Source organism: Zingiber officinale, chromosome 11A (genome assembly GCF_018446385.1).
Source record: "Zingiber officinale cultivar Zhangliang chromosome 11A, Zo_v1.1, whole genome shotgun sequence".
NCBI lineage: Eukaryota > Viridiplantae > Streptophyta > Magnoliopsida > Zingiberales > Zingiberaceae > Zingiber > Zingiber officinale.
Window position 1 is genome coordinate 34,997,279 of NC_056006.1, and position 16,175 is coordinate 35,013,453.

General features: G+C 37.9%; 1 protein-coding gene across 1 annotated transcript in view; it reads right to left on the bottom strand.

The window, feature by feature from the left end:
* Positions 1-11,798: 11,798 nt before the first annotated feature.
* The window catches only part of LOC122031023, a 30,751-nt gene continuing 26,374 nt past the window's right edge, over positions 11,799-16,175 (bottom strand). The window contains exons 2-3 of the mRNA XM_042590071.1: positions 12,262-13,275; positions 11,799-12,124 (exon numbers count right to left, since the gene is read on the bottom strand). Coding sequence (XP_042446005.1) covers positions 12,121-12,124; positions 12,262-13,265 — 1,008 coding nt within the window. The 5' untranslated portion in view covers positions 13,266-13,275 and the 3' untranslated portion in view covers positions 11,799-12,120. The remainder of the gene's footprint in view (positions 12,125-12,261; positions 13,276-16,175) is intronic.

A 16,175-nucleotide genomic window follows, 5' to 3' on the forward strand; every position in this document is an offset into this window, starting at 1 on the left:
TTCCACCGCTTCATTTTGTATATTACAAATATGAAACTCGAGTTACATTTGAGTCTAAAGTCTATTTACAACAGGAACATAAATAAAGGAGGCACGACGCGTAGGTCGCATATCATATAAAACACGCCCAATATTAAAATGGCGCGCAGGCCATATTATGAATTACAATACAATTACAAACCAATCAAATTGGAGTTTTGGGTCATGACCATCACAATATCATACATAATTCTAAATTATGTATTTTATATAAATTTCTATAATTTTACTATTGTTTTTATCAATTTTATGAGTCACAACTCCGCGGCGGTCCCGTTTAGCGATTTTCAGGCACAATCGCGAGACAATGCCCCTTGCGGGGTTAGGGGCAGCGATCCTTCTCGCGAAATGAATATCGCGAGTGCCCCAAAATGATCTAAAAGCTCCTTAAGTCGCTGTCCCAAAAAAATAATTTTTGTTTGGGCGAGACCTTGCCGTTTCAGAAGATTTTTCTCGGTATTCGAAGCCTACAAGTGTCCAAGCACTTGTTGCTTCGCCTCTATGAGAAAAATACTAATAAAATCCATAAAAATAGAAAAATTACAGATTTAAATCTTTTTCATAATAACAAATACAAACATGTACATGCTTCGCACGTGACTCTGATACCACTGTTAGCAATTCGAGCCGTAAAAATCGCTTTTTGCGTTGCGGAAACCCGGAAGCTAGCCACGGATCCGTGCGAAGATAAATAAAAATTGTACATGTACATGTTTGTCTACACTAGATCTACCTTAGATCTACATGAAAAAGAAGTATACCCTTGTAGCGATGCCCTTCACTTATCCCACTCGTCCAAACGGTTGCCGGATCTCGTAGAGTGTCAAGTGTACACTCCTCTACACGTATCCACAGGACAAAAGGTGGAGAGAAACCACTTAGAGTGTGCTAGCACCCTTTAGAGGTTTCGGCAATGGAGGAGAAGGAGAGCAAGAGAAGAGAGAAAGAGGAAGAAGAAGCCTTGAATGAGAATTCACTCACCACTAATGTGGTCGGCCACTTAATGGAGGTTTTATACCTCCATGTAATACCAAGAGTCATGGCTCTTGGTCTTCCTCATGAGGTGGCACATAATGATGTAGCCTTGATGATGTGAAACACGATCATTGGCCGGCCCATGCCAAGTCACCATAACGTGGCATTTGGTCAAGTCAAACTTGACCCTTCATCTTCTCTCTCAAGTCAAGTCAAACTTGACCTCTTATCTTCCATGGTTGATCAAATCTAACCTTTGACTCAAATCAATTTAATTTAATGAATCTCTATTCATTGTTTTAAATTGACTCAATGAATCATAATCTAAATTAGACTCATTCGACACATGAATCAAATTAAGTCCAACTCAATTAGTCTAATTTGGATTACTCTTAATCCAACTTGGTTCATCACATGAACCTAATCCTCTTGGTCCATCATATGAACCTAATCTCCATCTAATTTCCCTTTGTGTGTGACCCTATAGGTTCTTGTAACGTTGACAATGCTCCTAAACCCATTTAGAAACATAAGTAATGAGCGGTATCTAGCAACACATCATTACTACCCAAGTTACAAGAATGTTGAGATCCAACATCACCATTGTGACTACTAATTGTGAGTCTCACAATATGTGGCAATGCCCTTCTATCCTAAACATCTAGATTGATCAATTGAGGCATAGACCGTGTCATCCTCTAATCAATCTACATCTTGAACTCCAAGTAGACTCACTCTAATCAAATGAACTCAATATCTCATATTGACTCATTTGGGCATGACCATGCACTTAGTGGTCTCACTCTATCAAGAATCATGATGTCACTCCCGTCATATAGGAGGGATAGATCCCATCTACATCACTCACATCCCCCACATAATTTGTTACATATCTAGTAGTCTCCTTTATAGTCCACCCATTTACGGGTGACGTTTGACGAAGCCAAAGTATGCAACTCCTTATGTAGCGAACCATGATGACTTCAGGTCCAAGGACTAATAGTCATACTAATAGTCACATGAGAAAGTATATGACACTCATATAACGATCCATGATACTTTCTCATAGCGGGTCATTCAGTATATATTCTCCAATGCATACTCATGTGTCAACTTGATATCTCATATCCATGACTTGTGAGATCAAGTCATCGAGTTGACCTATATGCTAGTCTCATTGCATTAACATTATCCCTGAATATTAATACTTGACTAGAAATAATTAAGAGTAGTGTTCTCTATATCATCTCACTATCAATTCAACTAATCGATTGATATAGATAAGAACCTTCTACTCAAGGATGCTATTATACTTAGTTATTTGACACCAATACAAGTAAGTATAATAATCATAAAGAAATGTCTTTATAAATATAGGAATATGATACATCGAGTCCATACAACAATCATCACATGATCGACTCTAGGGCTCTCACTAACATGCACATCTTATGAATAGACTATGTTCTAGACTTTGAAAACTATGTTGGAACCCCAAGGTTGTTTTGGTGTGATCAACAAGTTAAGTTAGGTCTTGTGTTGTTTTAACCTTGTGTCTAAGTGTGCAGGAGCTTAGGAGCATAGGTACTCGAGCGGAAGACGCAGCTAGCGAGAAGGACGGCACGCGGTGCGTCCGAGGGACGAGGTTCTGCGGAAGAGTACCCTGGTGGACGAGAAGGAAGCGTGCGGTGATTCCGAGGGATGAAAGCCGGAGCGGAAGATTGCTCGGGGAGCAAGAGATGCAACTAGCGAGAAGGTCAGCACGGGGTGCGACCGAGGAACGAAGACTGCGTATGAGTACGCTGGTGGACGAGAAGGAAAACACGCAGCGATTCCGAGGGATGAGAAGCCGGAGCGGAAGGCTGCTCAAGAAGACCGGAAGTTGGGTTCGGGTGAGCCCTTTTCCTGATGGCAGAGATAACCCAAGCGAGCGGATCCTGAGTAGAAGACTCGGACCGAGCCGAACTGAACCAGAGAAGTGGTCCCGGATGAAAAAGTCAACACAGGTTGACTTTACTGGTCCGGGGCGCCCGGAACAGTCCAGGGCGCCTGGACCAGCCCGGGGCGCCCGGAATAGCTCGGGGTGCTCGGACCAATAGTTTTGACCAGAACACGTCTAATGCGTTCTGAACGTTGGGGGATAAAGTTTTATCCCCCCAGGGCACCCGGAACCCTTCCAGGCGCCCCGACCAAGGCTATAAATATAGCCTTGGTCTAGAAGCTTTTCAACGAACTCATTACTTGTAATTCCAACGCTTACATGCTCTAGAGTTGTAGTTAAAGCTTCTATTTCTGCGCTTCAACGTTGTAAGAGGCTTCTCCGCCTGAAGGAGTTTTTAGTGCTTAATCTTCCTTGGATTAACAACCACATCGGTTGTAACCAAGTAAATATCTTGTGCCTCGTTCTTTATGATTTTAATTTACTGCTTTACTTTATTTATGCAAGTGTTAGCTTAAAGAGTTCGAAGAAGGGTTGTTTTGTTTTTTTTTATTACAGGGCTATCCAACAACCCCCTCCTAGCCGGGCGCAACGGTCCTACAAGTGGTATCAGAGCCGAGACACCTCAGAAGAACTAATCACCGTCTGAAGTAACAAAACGATGGCCGGAGCTAGCGACTACCCACCAGCATTCAAGGGGGAGCTCTCCTTATGGAAGCAACAAATAGAGGTATATCTAAACTCTGATTCTGGTATTTTTTTCAATAATGAAATTTGGTTATGAAGCACCGAAAAACACGAATGGAGAAAAAATCGAGATACGCCTCTGGACCGAGAAGCAACGTGACAAGTCTATGGCAAATGCTCGGGCAGAGTTTCACATTCTAAGCACAATACCAAATGAAGATTTCGACAGAGTCGGAGAATACAAAAGCAGAGAAGTTCTTGAAACTCTACGAAGAACAAGTCGAGGCTGAATCCAACACTGATCTGTCATCTGAAGAGTCCGAGACCGAAGAAATTGCCGCGACAGGAATCATAGCGGAAGACCCACCTGCAGATGAAGAAAGCTCAACCGAGATAAGCATCGATGAAGGGGGAGAGCCTTCGGAAGAAAGTAATTCAATAGGAGGAGTACCAACGACCGACAAGGTAAGTAAGGTATGACCTCTACCCTCTGAACAACTAGTTCAATTAATCAAAAAATTACCTGAAGATTTTTGTGAATTAAAAATTGAATCATTGAAAGAGTTTTTCGGATTAGAAAATCAACTGCCGAACACTTCTTGCAAATTAGAAATATTATCGAAAGAGTTTCACGAATTGCAAAAAAATTGATAAAATATTTTTGCAAATTATAAAATATTTTGACAAAAGAATTTTGTGTATTGCAAAACTTTTTTTTGAAAGAATTATGTAAACTAGAAATATTGTCGAAAACTCTCTTCGAATTACAAATTACTTTCTCGAAAGAGTTTTGCGAATTAAAAACAAAATCATTAAGTAATAATGAGTTGAAAGAATTTCGATCAATAGCTTGTCGATTAAAGATTCTCGACAAACTAATAATAGAAATTAACATAATACAATTTTCTGCATGTTTAATACTATCTGCTTTAAATCTGAAAAATTGTGATCTAAAAAATAATGAAAGATTGAAATGGAAATTTAGATATTTGGTAGTAACTTGAGAATGAATTTTGTTTAAATAAAAAAAAATAATAATAAGTCAAAAGTTGTTTAAGTTAGAAATTTCTGCTTTAAATTTCTTAAATCTTCAAAAGTAATTTTTAGAAATTTCTCAAATTTTTGTGAAAAATTACTTAATATTTTTTCTGATATTTTTGCTTCTATGAAAATTATTGCAAAATTTTCAAAGTTCTTAAATTTTTTTAACCCTTAGATTTTTTCTTGAAAAACCCCATTCTTTTTGTGATCAAAGGGGGAGAGAAAAAGTATAAGTTTAGGGGAAGGTAGAAAATTGAAAATTGAATTTTTGAAATTTAATTTTCTCTATCTTGTTGCATGTTATTGCAATTGTTTAATTTTCATATCTATTTTTGACCCTAGCTTAACTTGGGTTGATCACATCAAAAAGGGGGAGATTGTTGAAACCCCAAGGTTGTTTTGGTGTGATCAACAAGTTAAGTTAGGTCCTGTGTTATTTTAACCTTATGTCTAAGTGTGCAGGAGCACAGGTACTCGAGCGGAAGATGCATCTAACGAGATGGACGGCACGCGGTGCGTCCGAGGGACGAGGTGCTGCGAAAGAGTACCCCGGTGGACGAGAAGGAAGCGTGCAGTGGTTCCGAGGGACGAAAGCCGGAGCGGAAGATTGCTCAGGGAGCAAGAGACGCAGCTAGCGAGAAGGTCGGCACGGGGTGCGATCGAGGGACGAAGACTGCGGATGAGTATGCTGGTGGACGAGAAGGAAAACACGTAGCGATTCCGAGGGATGAGAAGCTGGAGCGGAAGGCTGCTCGAGAAGACCGGAAGTTGAGTTCAGGTGAGCCCTTTTCTGGATGGCAGAGATCACCCAAGCGAGCGGATCCGGAGTAGAAGACCCGGACCGAGGCGAACTGAACCAAAGCAATGGTCCCGGATGAAAAAGTCAACATGGGTTGACTTTACTGGTCCGGGGCGCCCGGACCAGCCCGGGGCGCCCGGAACCCCTGCGGGCGCCCGGACCAACAGTTTTGACCAGAACGCGTCTAATGTGTTCTAAACGTTGGGAGATAAAGTTTTATCCCCCCAGGGCGCCCGGAACTCTTCGAAGCGCCTCGACCAAGGCTATAAATATAGCCTTGGTCCAGAAGCTTTTCAACAAACTCATTACTTGTAATTCCAACGCTTACGTGCTCTAGAGTTGTAGTTAAAGCTTCTGTTTCTGCGCTTCAACGTTGTAAGAGGCTTCTCCACCTTAAAGAGTTTTTAGTGCTTAATCTTCCTTGGATTAACAACCACATCGGTTGTAACCAAGTAAATATCTTGTGCCTCGTTCTTTATGATTTTAATTTACTACTTTACTTTATTTATGCAAGTGTTAGCTTAAAGAGTTCGAGGAAGAGTTGTTTTGTTTTTTTTTATTACAAGGCTATCCAACAACCCCCTCCTAGCTGGCCGCAACGGTCCTACAAACTCAATCTATAATATAAATATAAAATGATTCAAATCTAATGATTTAAACCAAACACATCTCTGGCATTGTCACTTGGGTCACATAAATGAGAGTTGTACATCGCAACTATATAAGGATGGACTTTTGGACTCATTTGATTTTGAATTATATGAGGCATGCAAATCTTATCTTCAAGGTAAAATGACTAAGACTCCACACAACGAACAAGCTAATGACTTGTTAGGACTTATACATACTGATGTATGCAACCCTTTTAGAATAGAAGCTAGAGGAGGATATCATTACTTCATTACTTTTACTGATAATATCAGTAAGTATGACTATATGTATCTGATGAGACACAAGTCAAAATCCTTTGAAAAGTTCAAAAAATTTAAGAATGAAATACAAAATCAACTTGGAGAGTGTATTAAGATACTTCGATCAGATCGAGGTGGGGAATACCTTAGCCAAAAATTTCATGACCATCTTGTTGAGTGTGGGATCATATCTCAACTCACTTCACCTAGAACACCATAATGGAATAGTATATCAGAAAGGAGAAATCGTACTTTATTATATATGGTATGATTGATAATGAGTTAAATAGATCTTCCTACTTCCTTTTGGGGCCATGCTCTAGAGACGACCGCTTTCACACTTACTTGTGTTTCATCTAAAGTCGTCATAAAGACATCATATACGATATAAATTGGAAAGAATCTCAAAATGTCTTTCATGAAAATTTTGGGTTGTGAGGCTTATGTTTGACAACAAGTCTCAAATAAACTAGGGCTCAAATTAGACAAGTGTTATTTTATAGGATATCCCAAGGAAACAAGGGATATTACTTTTATAATCCCACATAAGACAAAGTGTTTGTTGCTATAGATGGTGTGTTTCTAGAAATAAAATTTATTTTTGGAAAAACCAATGGGAGTAAAGTTGATCTAGAAGAAATTCAAGATGCACAAACTAGCACCGAAGCCTTAATGGAAATTGAACAGGTATCACAAGATATTGTGGATCATGATTTTATTATACCGCAAGAAGTTGTGGAGCAAAAACCTATTCAAGTAGCACAAGCTCTATGCAGACTTGATAGGGCCCATCGTCAACTTAAGAGATTATTTTCTCTTGTCTGACCACGGTGATGTAGTGCTTGTTGGTTTTAATGAACCTACATCTTATCAGGAAGTTGTACAAGGCCCAAATTCTGAGAAATGGCTAGAGACCGTGAGATTTGAAATGGAATCCATGTACACTAACCAAGTATGGACGTTAGTTGATCCACCTAAAGGGATCAAACACATTGGGTGTAAGTGGGTTTTCAAAGTGAAGACTGACATAGATGGTCTTATGTATACCTATAAAGGTAGATTGGTGGCTAAATGATTCAAGCAGATTCATAGTATAGACTATGATGAAATATTTTCACTAGTTGCAATGCTCAAGTCTATTCAGATCATGTTTACTATTGCAACTTACTATGATTATGAGATCTAGTAGATGGATGCCAAAAATGTATTTCTTAATGAAAATCTACTCGAGGATATGTACATGACATAACCTAAGGGTTTTGTAGATCCAAAGCATGCTAGAAAGGTATGTAGATTGCAAAGATCCATTTATGCATTGAAGAAGGCTTTTAGAAGCTGGAATCTTCAATTTGATGATGCAATCAAAGCGTTTGATTTTATCAAGAATAAAGATAAACCTTATGTCTATAAGAGGGTTAATAGGAGAACTGTCATCTTTCTCATATTGTATGTAGATGACATATTTCTCATTGAAATAATATCTCTACTCTTCAGTCAGTGAAAACGTGGCTTGAAAATTGTTTCTCAATGAAAGAATTAGGTGAAGTAGCCTATATTTTAGGCATCAAGATCTATAGAGATAGATCTAAAAGATTGTTTGGCCTAAGTTAGAGTACATATATTGACAAGGTGCTTAATCATTTTGTCATGCAGAATTCCAAGAAGGAATTCCTGCCAATATCACATGGTGTGAGTCTTTTGAAGACTCAATGCCCCTCTTCTAAAGAAGAAAGGGATCGTATAGATCAGATTCCTTGTGCATCTGCTATAGGATCTATCATGTATGTCATACTTTGTACTCGCCCTGATATTTCGTATGCGTTAAGCATGATGAGCAGATACTAGTAAAATCTAGGTGAAGGTCACTGGATAGTAATCAAGAATATTTTTAAGTACTTGAGAAGAACTCAAGATTATTTCTTGATCTTTAGAGTTGATGAAGAACTTGTTGCAAAGGGTTACACCAATGCTAGCTGCTAAACTGACAAGAATGATTTCAAATCACAGTTAGTGTATGTATTTTACTTAAATGGTGGTGTTGGGTATTAGATACTATAGTGGTTCCATCTCATTTGAGAGATCATCGATAGATGAGATGTGAGAATATGAAGAGTACCGACCAATGCTAACATTGTGGATCCTTTGACCAAGATTTCGGCACAGAGAAAGCATGATGGTTACATTAGGTCAATGGATATTAGATATTTCAGTGATTGACACTAGTGACATAAGGAGATTGTTAATATTAGCCCTAGTACCAGTTATGAGATGATTGGTAAGGGCACTTTTGTATCATATTTTACTAATTAATAAAAGGCAAAGTTGGTTATTATATTTACTTCAGTTCAATGCCAAATGAATAAATATAATAATATCCTAGGGTAGTAGGTTCTAGTCTACAACATATCAATTGGTTGAATTGATAGTGGAATATTGTAGATATATAAAATGCTACTCTTAACTATTCCTAGTCAAGCATTAATATACAAGGACAATATTAATGCGTTGAGACTAGTATGTAAGTCAACAGATGACTTAATCTCACAAGTTATGGATATGAGATATCATGTTGATACATAGGTATATATTAGAGAATATGTACTGAATTGACCTGTTATGAGATATTTCATTGATCATTATATGAGTGTCATAAATATTCTCATGTGACTATTAGTATGAATAGTCCTTAGACCTGAAGTCGCTACGGTTCCCTACATAAGAAGTTGTATACTTTTGTATCGACAAATATCACCTGTAACAAAGTGCACTATAAAGTCAATCACTGGATATACAATAAGTTATACGGAGGGATATGAGTGATGTAGATAGGATTTATCCCTTCCATATGACTGAAGCGATATTTGTGGGCTCCTTGATTAGTAGGACATAAGAATGCATGGACATGCTCAAATGAGTCAATATACAATATTGAACTTATTTGATTGAGTGTGTCTACTTAGAGATCAAGAAACACAAACATTGATAAGAGGATGATACAGTCTTATGCCTCATTGATCAATCTAGATATTTAGGATAAAAGAATTAAGTCATACAATATAATAGACATGAAAAGGTTAGGTCGGATCTCGACATTATTGTCACTTGGGTAGTAATGATGCATTGGTAGATATCACTCATTGCTTATGTATCTAAAGTGATTTTAGATACATTGCCAACGTTATAAGAGCCTATTGTGTCACACACAAAAAATATGTTGGTTTGGAGATGAGTTTATTTTAGTTTTGACAAAAATACTAAGGAACTTAAGAATAATGGGTTAATCCAAAATGTCAGTATCATCTTTGTACTGATTGACACTAGTGCTAATAGAAGATTGTTAGTATTAGCTCTAAGAATCAATTATGAGATGATTAGGCTTATTGAGTTAATAGGTTATTAGATTAATAGTTAATCTAATATACTAATCTAACCTATTACGAGATTAATGAATATTAATAGAGATTAATTCATCATTAATCAAAAAAGAAGAGAAATAAGAGGGTTAATGTCCATTAATAGAGATTAATAGATCATTAATTAAAAGAAGACCAAAAGTCTAATGTCCTTTGGTATTCCTTGGATGCGTACAAAAGGTTTATCTCATTCATTTTCATGTAAGAGAGTTTGTCTTCTTCCTCCTTCCTCTTTGGCCGAACCACTCTTGCTTGCAAGCACAAGAAGGTGGTTCTTCTCCGAAGTTGTGTTCATACGACGGACAGAATGTGTTCATGTGGATACCATAGAGGTGCGAACATTTGATCGCACTGAGATCTGCATCCAAAGAAAAATTATTGCCTGATTACGAATGACACTCAACAAAGGTATAACTCCCTTTAATAAACTTAGTATATGATTTACTTGACATGGATCTTCTGAAAAAGGTCTAGTTAATTTTTTTACTGTGCTTTCTACCTGTTTAATCCTCTACATCCTTATAGTTGAAACAACCATCTAGTTCTAAAATGTCACTCGTGACATCCCAACACCGATAGCCACTCCGCCAGTTCCTTTCTTAGTACAAGATCAACGTGTAGCCACGAACACACCCCCAGCAACCCTCCTCCTCGGCGTTCAAAATGCGACCGTAAGCCAGCACTAACGAGAAGCGGCCACCACACTTGGTTTACAGATTTCTATCTCGCCAGCACACTAGAAACTCTATTCGCTCCCATAGCAACAACATATCACCCACCGTCATTGCAGTAGCACCAATAGCCTCACCCGAGGGCCAAGCAGTGGTGCGCTGTTGTCGTTCACCACAGCTCAGAATCCTCCTAGTCTCCCCGCTAGAGATCCGTAGCAAGTCAAACTATGGTCGCATTCTCTTAGAGAGAAAGAACAGCTTCTCTTTTTTAAACCACAGCCTTGACTACTAAATGCTGACTTGGAGGATCAAATTCTTTAAATGTGGGGAAGGGAGGATGTTAAATTTTGAATATTTAAACTTTCTTATTTTCTTTTAAAAAAATTGGCAACAGTTGAATCGAACCAACAAAATAGATTTTGGACATTAAATTGAAACCAAATTTGGTTCAGATGAACCCATCCGGTAGGCAGGCATGAAAATTAGAGCCACATGAATTCAAACCAAAAGGGATTTGAATTGTTTCCTGGCTAGTGCATGTTAATTGTTTACCCTCGGACCACGGTATAATGGCAAAATGCTTAAGTAATTTCTCAAGTTTAAATTCTAGTTATGACGTATTAAAAGATATTTTCCTCCAGTATGATAAAAAATTTAAAACGTTGAGTGAAATTTTTTACAGAATTAGAAATTCTCTTTTGTCTCACTTCTTTCGGGTTGATTGTGCACAACTATGACCCCTACTATCCTTGGGTGTAGTTGTCACTTTGTATCCAAGACATTGTCGCGATCAAAGTCTAAATTAAATGTAAGAGTTCAATAAGTAGAATGATAGACTATTTTCATGAACAGGTAGTAAACACATATCGTGCTATTGCTGCATTTACTGTCTTGGTTCATGTATTTGTATTTGTAAATACAGGGAGTAAATATACATCGTGCGATTGCTGCATTTACTGTGTCTTGGTTCATATATTTGTATTTGTAAATACAGGGAGCACACAGACCATAGGCACATACCCTATGCACATTTAAAATGGATAAATCAATCCTTCTACTCATTTGTACATGGATTAATGTGTTAATTATTAATTCGCAAAGGAGTTTCAAAAGAACCTAAGGCATTAGTTGGTTACGTAACTAAATGACGTTTTTTTTTAACCAATGGTCACACATGAAAGAAATTATTTTCAAAAGTCAATAATAACTCTATAAAAGTTATATCCTTTCTGGTCACCCTTAATAGTCAGTCGTATATATAGATAGATCTTTCCCTTCAAGCCATCAATCAAAGAGCTTCCACTGCAGTTTCACACCGGCCCAAATACAAAAAGAGGGGGGGAGGGGAATCTATTTTTAATAATGTAGACAATGATACATCAAAGTGCATATGGGAGAGGCAAAGTCATCAAATGCACAGAAGAGTCGGTTATCCAAAATGAATGAGTCGCAGTGCATATGGTGACATCAATTTTGGTTGCCGGTAACACTCAGACCTTCCGGCACTCAGAAAGGGAAATAGAGATTCTCTGATTTAGTTTCAATAAACTAGAGACTAAGTTGCTGATGAGAAACTACGGGAGAATGAAATTCTCTAGTTTAGTTTCTGCTTGAGGCAGTATAATCCAACAAAGTGGGCTCTTCTTCACCTGCCCACCCGAAACACAAATGTTTAATCTTTTATAATTAAAACAAAGACAAAAAAGGGTAATGAATAATCAGGTATCATAGATGAGTTTGTAAAACTACGTAAATTGTTCTTTTCAAATTCTAGCCAGAAACTGACCTTCCATGGCTCCTACGCCTCCGCCTATGCCTCCTCTCAGCTCTTTGTGCATCTGTACGGTTCGTTTGAGTTACAACTGGAGTCACATAATTATCCTCATCCAGGATAACAACATCAGCATCTTCACTGTTTGGAGGATCCCCTATCGCCTCTATCTCCTCATTGTCTTGGTAAAGACTCATGAGACGTGCACTTTCTCTCAGAAAAAGGTACAGGATGCTCCCACTAATGCCACGGTTCTCCAAGTCAAGATCTCCATGCCTATCACCAGCCTCATCATCCGTATTTGTCTCACTGTTGCCCGTCTCAATCACATAATCCCCGACTACCACTGACCTTGGCATTGATGACCTTATTGTACTAATGACATCTTGTCGCTCCCTTTCATGCTCAAGCATCCTCCACTTCTGTTCAAGCACAGGATCCACCTCATGTGGATTTGAAGATGGATGTTCAGATCTAACATGCCTGCTGAGCTCCTTGTAAGTCCCCACAAATGAGCAATCTTCTTGCGCGCAGCTTCTCTTTTTCTGGTTGAGATACTCTCGTGCCGGATTTACCACGGTCCATCCCTTTACCTGCCCTCGGCACAAAGGGCATGCAAGCTCCATTTTCTTGGACTTCTCAAATGGTAATGGTATCAAGTGAGAGTTGTGTGATCTGAGGGCTGCATTTTCTACACCTTGATCATGATTAGTTGCCATTTTTGTATATGCATTCTTGAATTGATCAAGGCAATTTGAGTGACGATAGCTAGTCCCACACATGTAGGGCCGGCAGCCCTTGTCATGCGAAGAGCAAAGAAGTAAAACAGCATTATGTGGATACTCCATGCACACTGAGCAAGTGACATCTTCCCAGTCCCTCTTCTCTGAGGTCACAGAGGTCTTTTTTGAATCAACTTCTTTCTCGGAAACCTTCCAGTCATATGAGGGAATTGGATATGGGGCCAACCTGAGTCTACGAGATGAACGTCTATGAAGTGCCCTAGGATGTCTCACCATTTTTGACAGACTGAGAAATTATAATTTCAAACTCAAAAAATGCAAGATGACGACATGAAAATCTCTAAATTAACACAAATATTAGTACAAACTAAAACATTAAGAAAGTCTCATTCAAATAAGACAGAAGATCAGATAAATTTTGAAATTTGATCATTTATTTAAAAACACTGTTAGGAACAGATGTAATAACCGAGGATTTAGAAAGTCATCGAGTCCACAATATAAATTCTGCTTTAAACTGAAATTGCTTCTTCCTACTATAATTAAGAAGGCATCTATAGTTAACAGCTAACGTTGTACATGATTAGCAACTCAGGAATAACAAGATAATGAATAGAAAATTGCTAAAGAAAAATAGATTGCACTTGCCACAGAATGGATAACAAAGTGCTAGTATATCTAAGGACGTGACACTACCATTCTCCAAAACATAAAATGCTATGGAGAAATTTTTAGACTACCAATATACAAAACATGTATGCTTATGGAGAAACTTTCAAAAATTTATTTGCTAATGTGGTAATATTCATTAAAATCCATAGCTATCACATTGTTCATTGTTTTCTTCTGAACCAAGTTTCCCATTATTTTTATCCTTGAAGGTAAATGAATCTGATAAGTTAAATGTACTGAATCAATTGATGATTAAAGCAAATATATAACTACATTACACATAAAGACAAAAAAAAAAATACAGTTAAGTACTACAGTGGCATTGACAACTTTTAAATAAATTTTTAAAAAAATTGTCTTTAACTAGTTGACTGCTTCAATTATCTATACCCTAATGTCACAGTTGTACTTTCTAGTTCTATCAACTTGTTTAAGTCCACAAAGGCATCCCTCCATTCACACAGCCGTGTGTTCTTTCTCAACTCTCTCAATCTCTATCTTAGTCTTAAGCTCCTATTTTTTCTCGCAGTCTCTTTCCTCATTACATTATTTCGTTTTGCTTTGTGGAAATCTGGACGATGAAGAACTACCCATCAGTAATGTCTCTCCAATGCAATTCACTAGAGATGGAAGAATCATGTGTCTAAAACAACATTAGTTAATGGTTACCCCGGTGTTGCCAAATGCAACAAGGTAGAACATGAAAACCAACAAGCTTCCAAGAAGCATTTATGAACCAGAAAGTCACAAAGTATGGCAAACAGGCAGTGAGGGAGTCAACTGCAGCCTTCATTGAACATGACATCTACAAGCATAATGATGTGGAGAAAATTTATCTCTTATTCTTGTGATTCCAATGAAAAAAATGATGATTACATCTACAACCATTGAAAATTTTCAATGAATCCGCTAAGTCCCCACAAAGTTATTTCCAGTCCAGATGGACCTGAGAATCTTACATGCATAAGCATATTCCAACCTTGTGAAACACAATGAAAAACAAATGATTGAAGTGCCAATTATCACTAAAAGGTGGTGTTGTAAACTTCGTCACCTTGATTAATCAAATGAGAGTTTGCCCTGCCATCATGACCAAAATAATATAATCATGTCATGGAGCAAACCAAGTGCCTGCCATTCAACACTATGGCATAACTAAACTATGTCTAAATAATAAGGTCGATGATGCATATCCTGATAGACCAGTTAAAAATCAAAACATCCAATAAAATGCACTGAACAATAGTCTAGTGACACGTGCTGAATTTTTTAAATACTAGCACTGTGCGACACTTAAATGCTCTGCCTTTTATGATGCTAAATAAGCCTAACTCTAACAAGCAAAGAACTTAGAAAAGCTTGGGAGGGAAAGTTATTATTTAATGTTTTATAATACTTGATGATCTATAAATGAAGTGGGCCGGCCTATTTATATTCTTCAATCTAGGAATGAATGGCTAAAACCTAAGGAATCTTAGGGTGGAGATTAAGTCTCCAAAACATTCTTGAAGGTATTTCTAATGAAGACTCTAGAAACTCTCCTATTGCACTTATATCTAGAGTATTCTACAAGATTAGAGAATAATCTTGAGGTATTTTAGAAAATTCCAAAATGATGGAGATGCAACTTGGATCGCTCCATAATCTCCTAGAGATCATGGACCACATCCTCCCACACCTATGCTCACAACGTCCTCATTGCCCTTATGGAATAGATCAATTTGGTCCTTGAATTGTCAAAGTCCCTTGGCCGGTTCTCAACTAGCTTTGCTATCTAGCAATCCTCTCCATTTTACAAGATATTATTGGCTTGTTGGGTGATGTTTTCTTTGGTTAACCTGATCGACCAGGATAATTTCTACCTCTCAGTCGTATGACATCTTTAGCCCTATAGGTGCCCTTTTCGAGATGTTCCTGTATGTGTTCCCCATTAAAGAGACTTACATTGACTGGGTGAAATTTCTTGAGTTTTGGTGGGAACTCAAGTTTCTATGCTACTTTACCCACTTGCCCCACAATGTGGAATGGTCCTTCAGATCACCGAATTAGACCTTTGTGGTGTGTCTCTTATACTTCTGTTGAGTGCATATCTTGAGATGTTCCTCGCGGCTCTTCGATTGCTCGATAACGCTTGACATGATAATAACCTAGCTCTGATACCCCCTACCATGTGCTAAATTCTTTAGATACTAGCACCGTGTGGCACTTAGATGCTCTTCCTTGTATGATGCTAGGGAAGCCCTAACTCAAACAAGCAAAGAAACTAGAAAATCTTAAGAGTAAAGAACTATGTTTTACAATACTTGATGAGCAACAAATGAAGAGGGCTAGCCTATTTATATCGTTCAATCTAGGAGTGAACAATTAAGATCTAAGGAATCCGATAGTGGAGAGTAAGTCTCCATAACATTGCAGAAGATATTTCTAAAGGAAAATTCTAAAAACTCTCCTACTACATTTCTACAAAATTAAAAAGGAATCTTGGTCTAGAAAATTCCAAAATGATGGAAATGC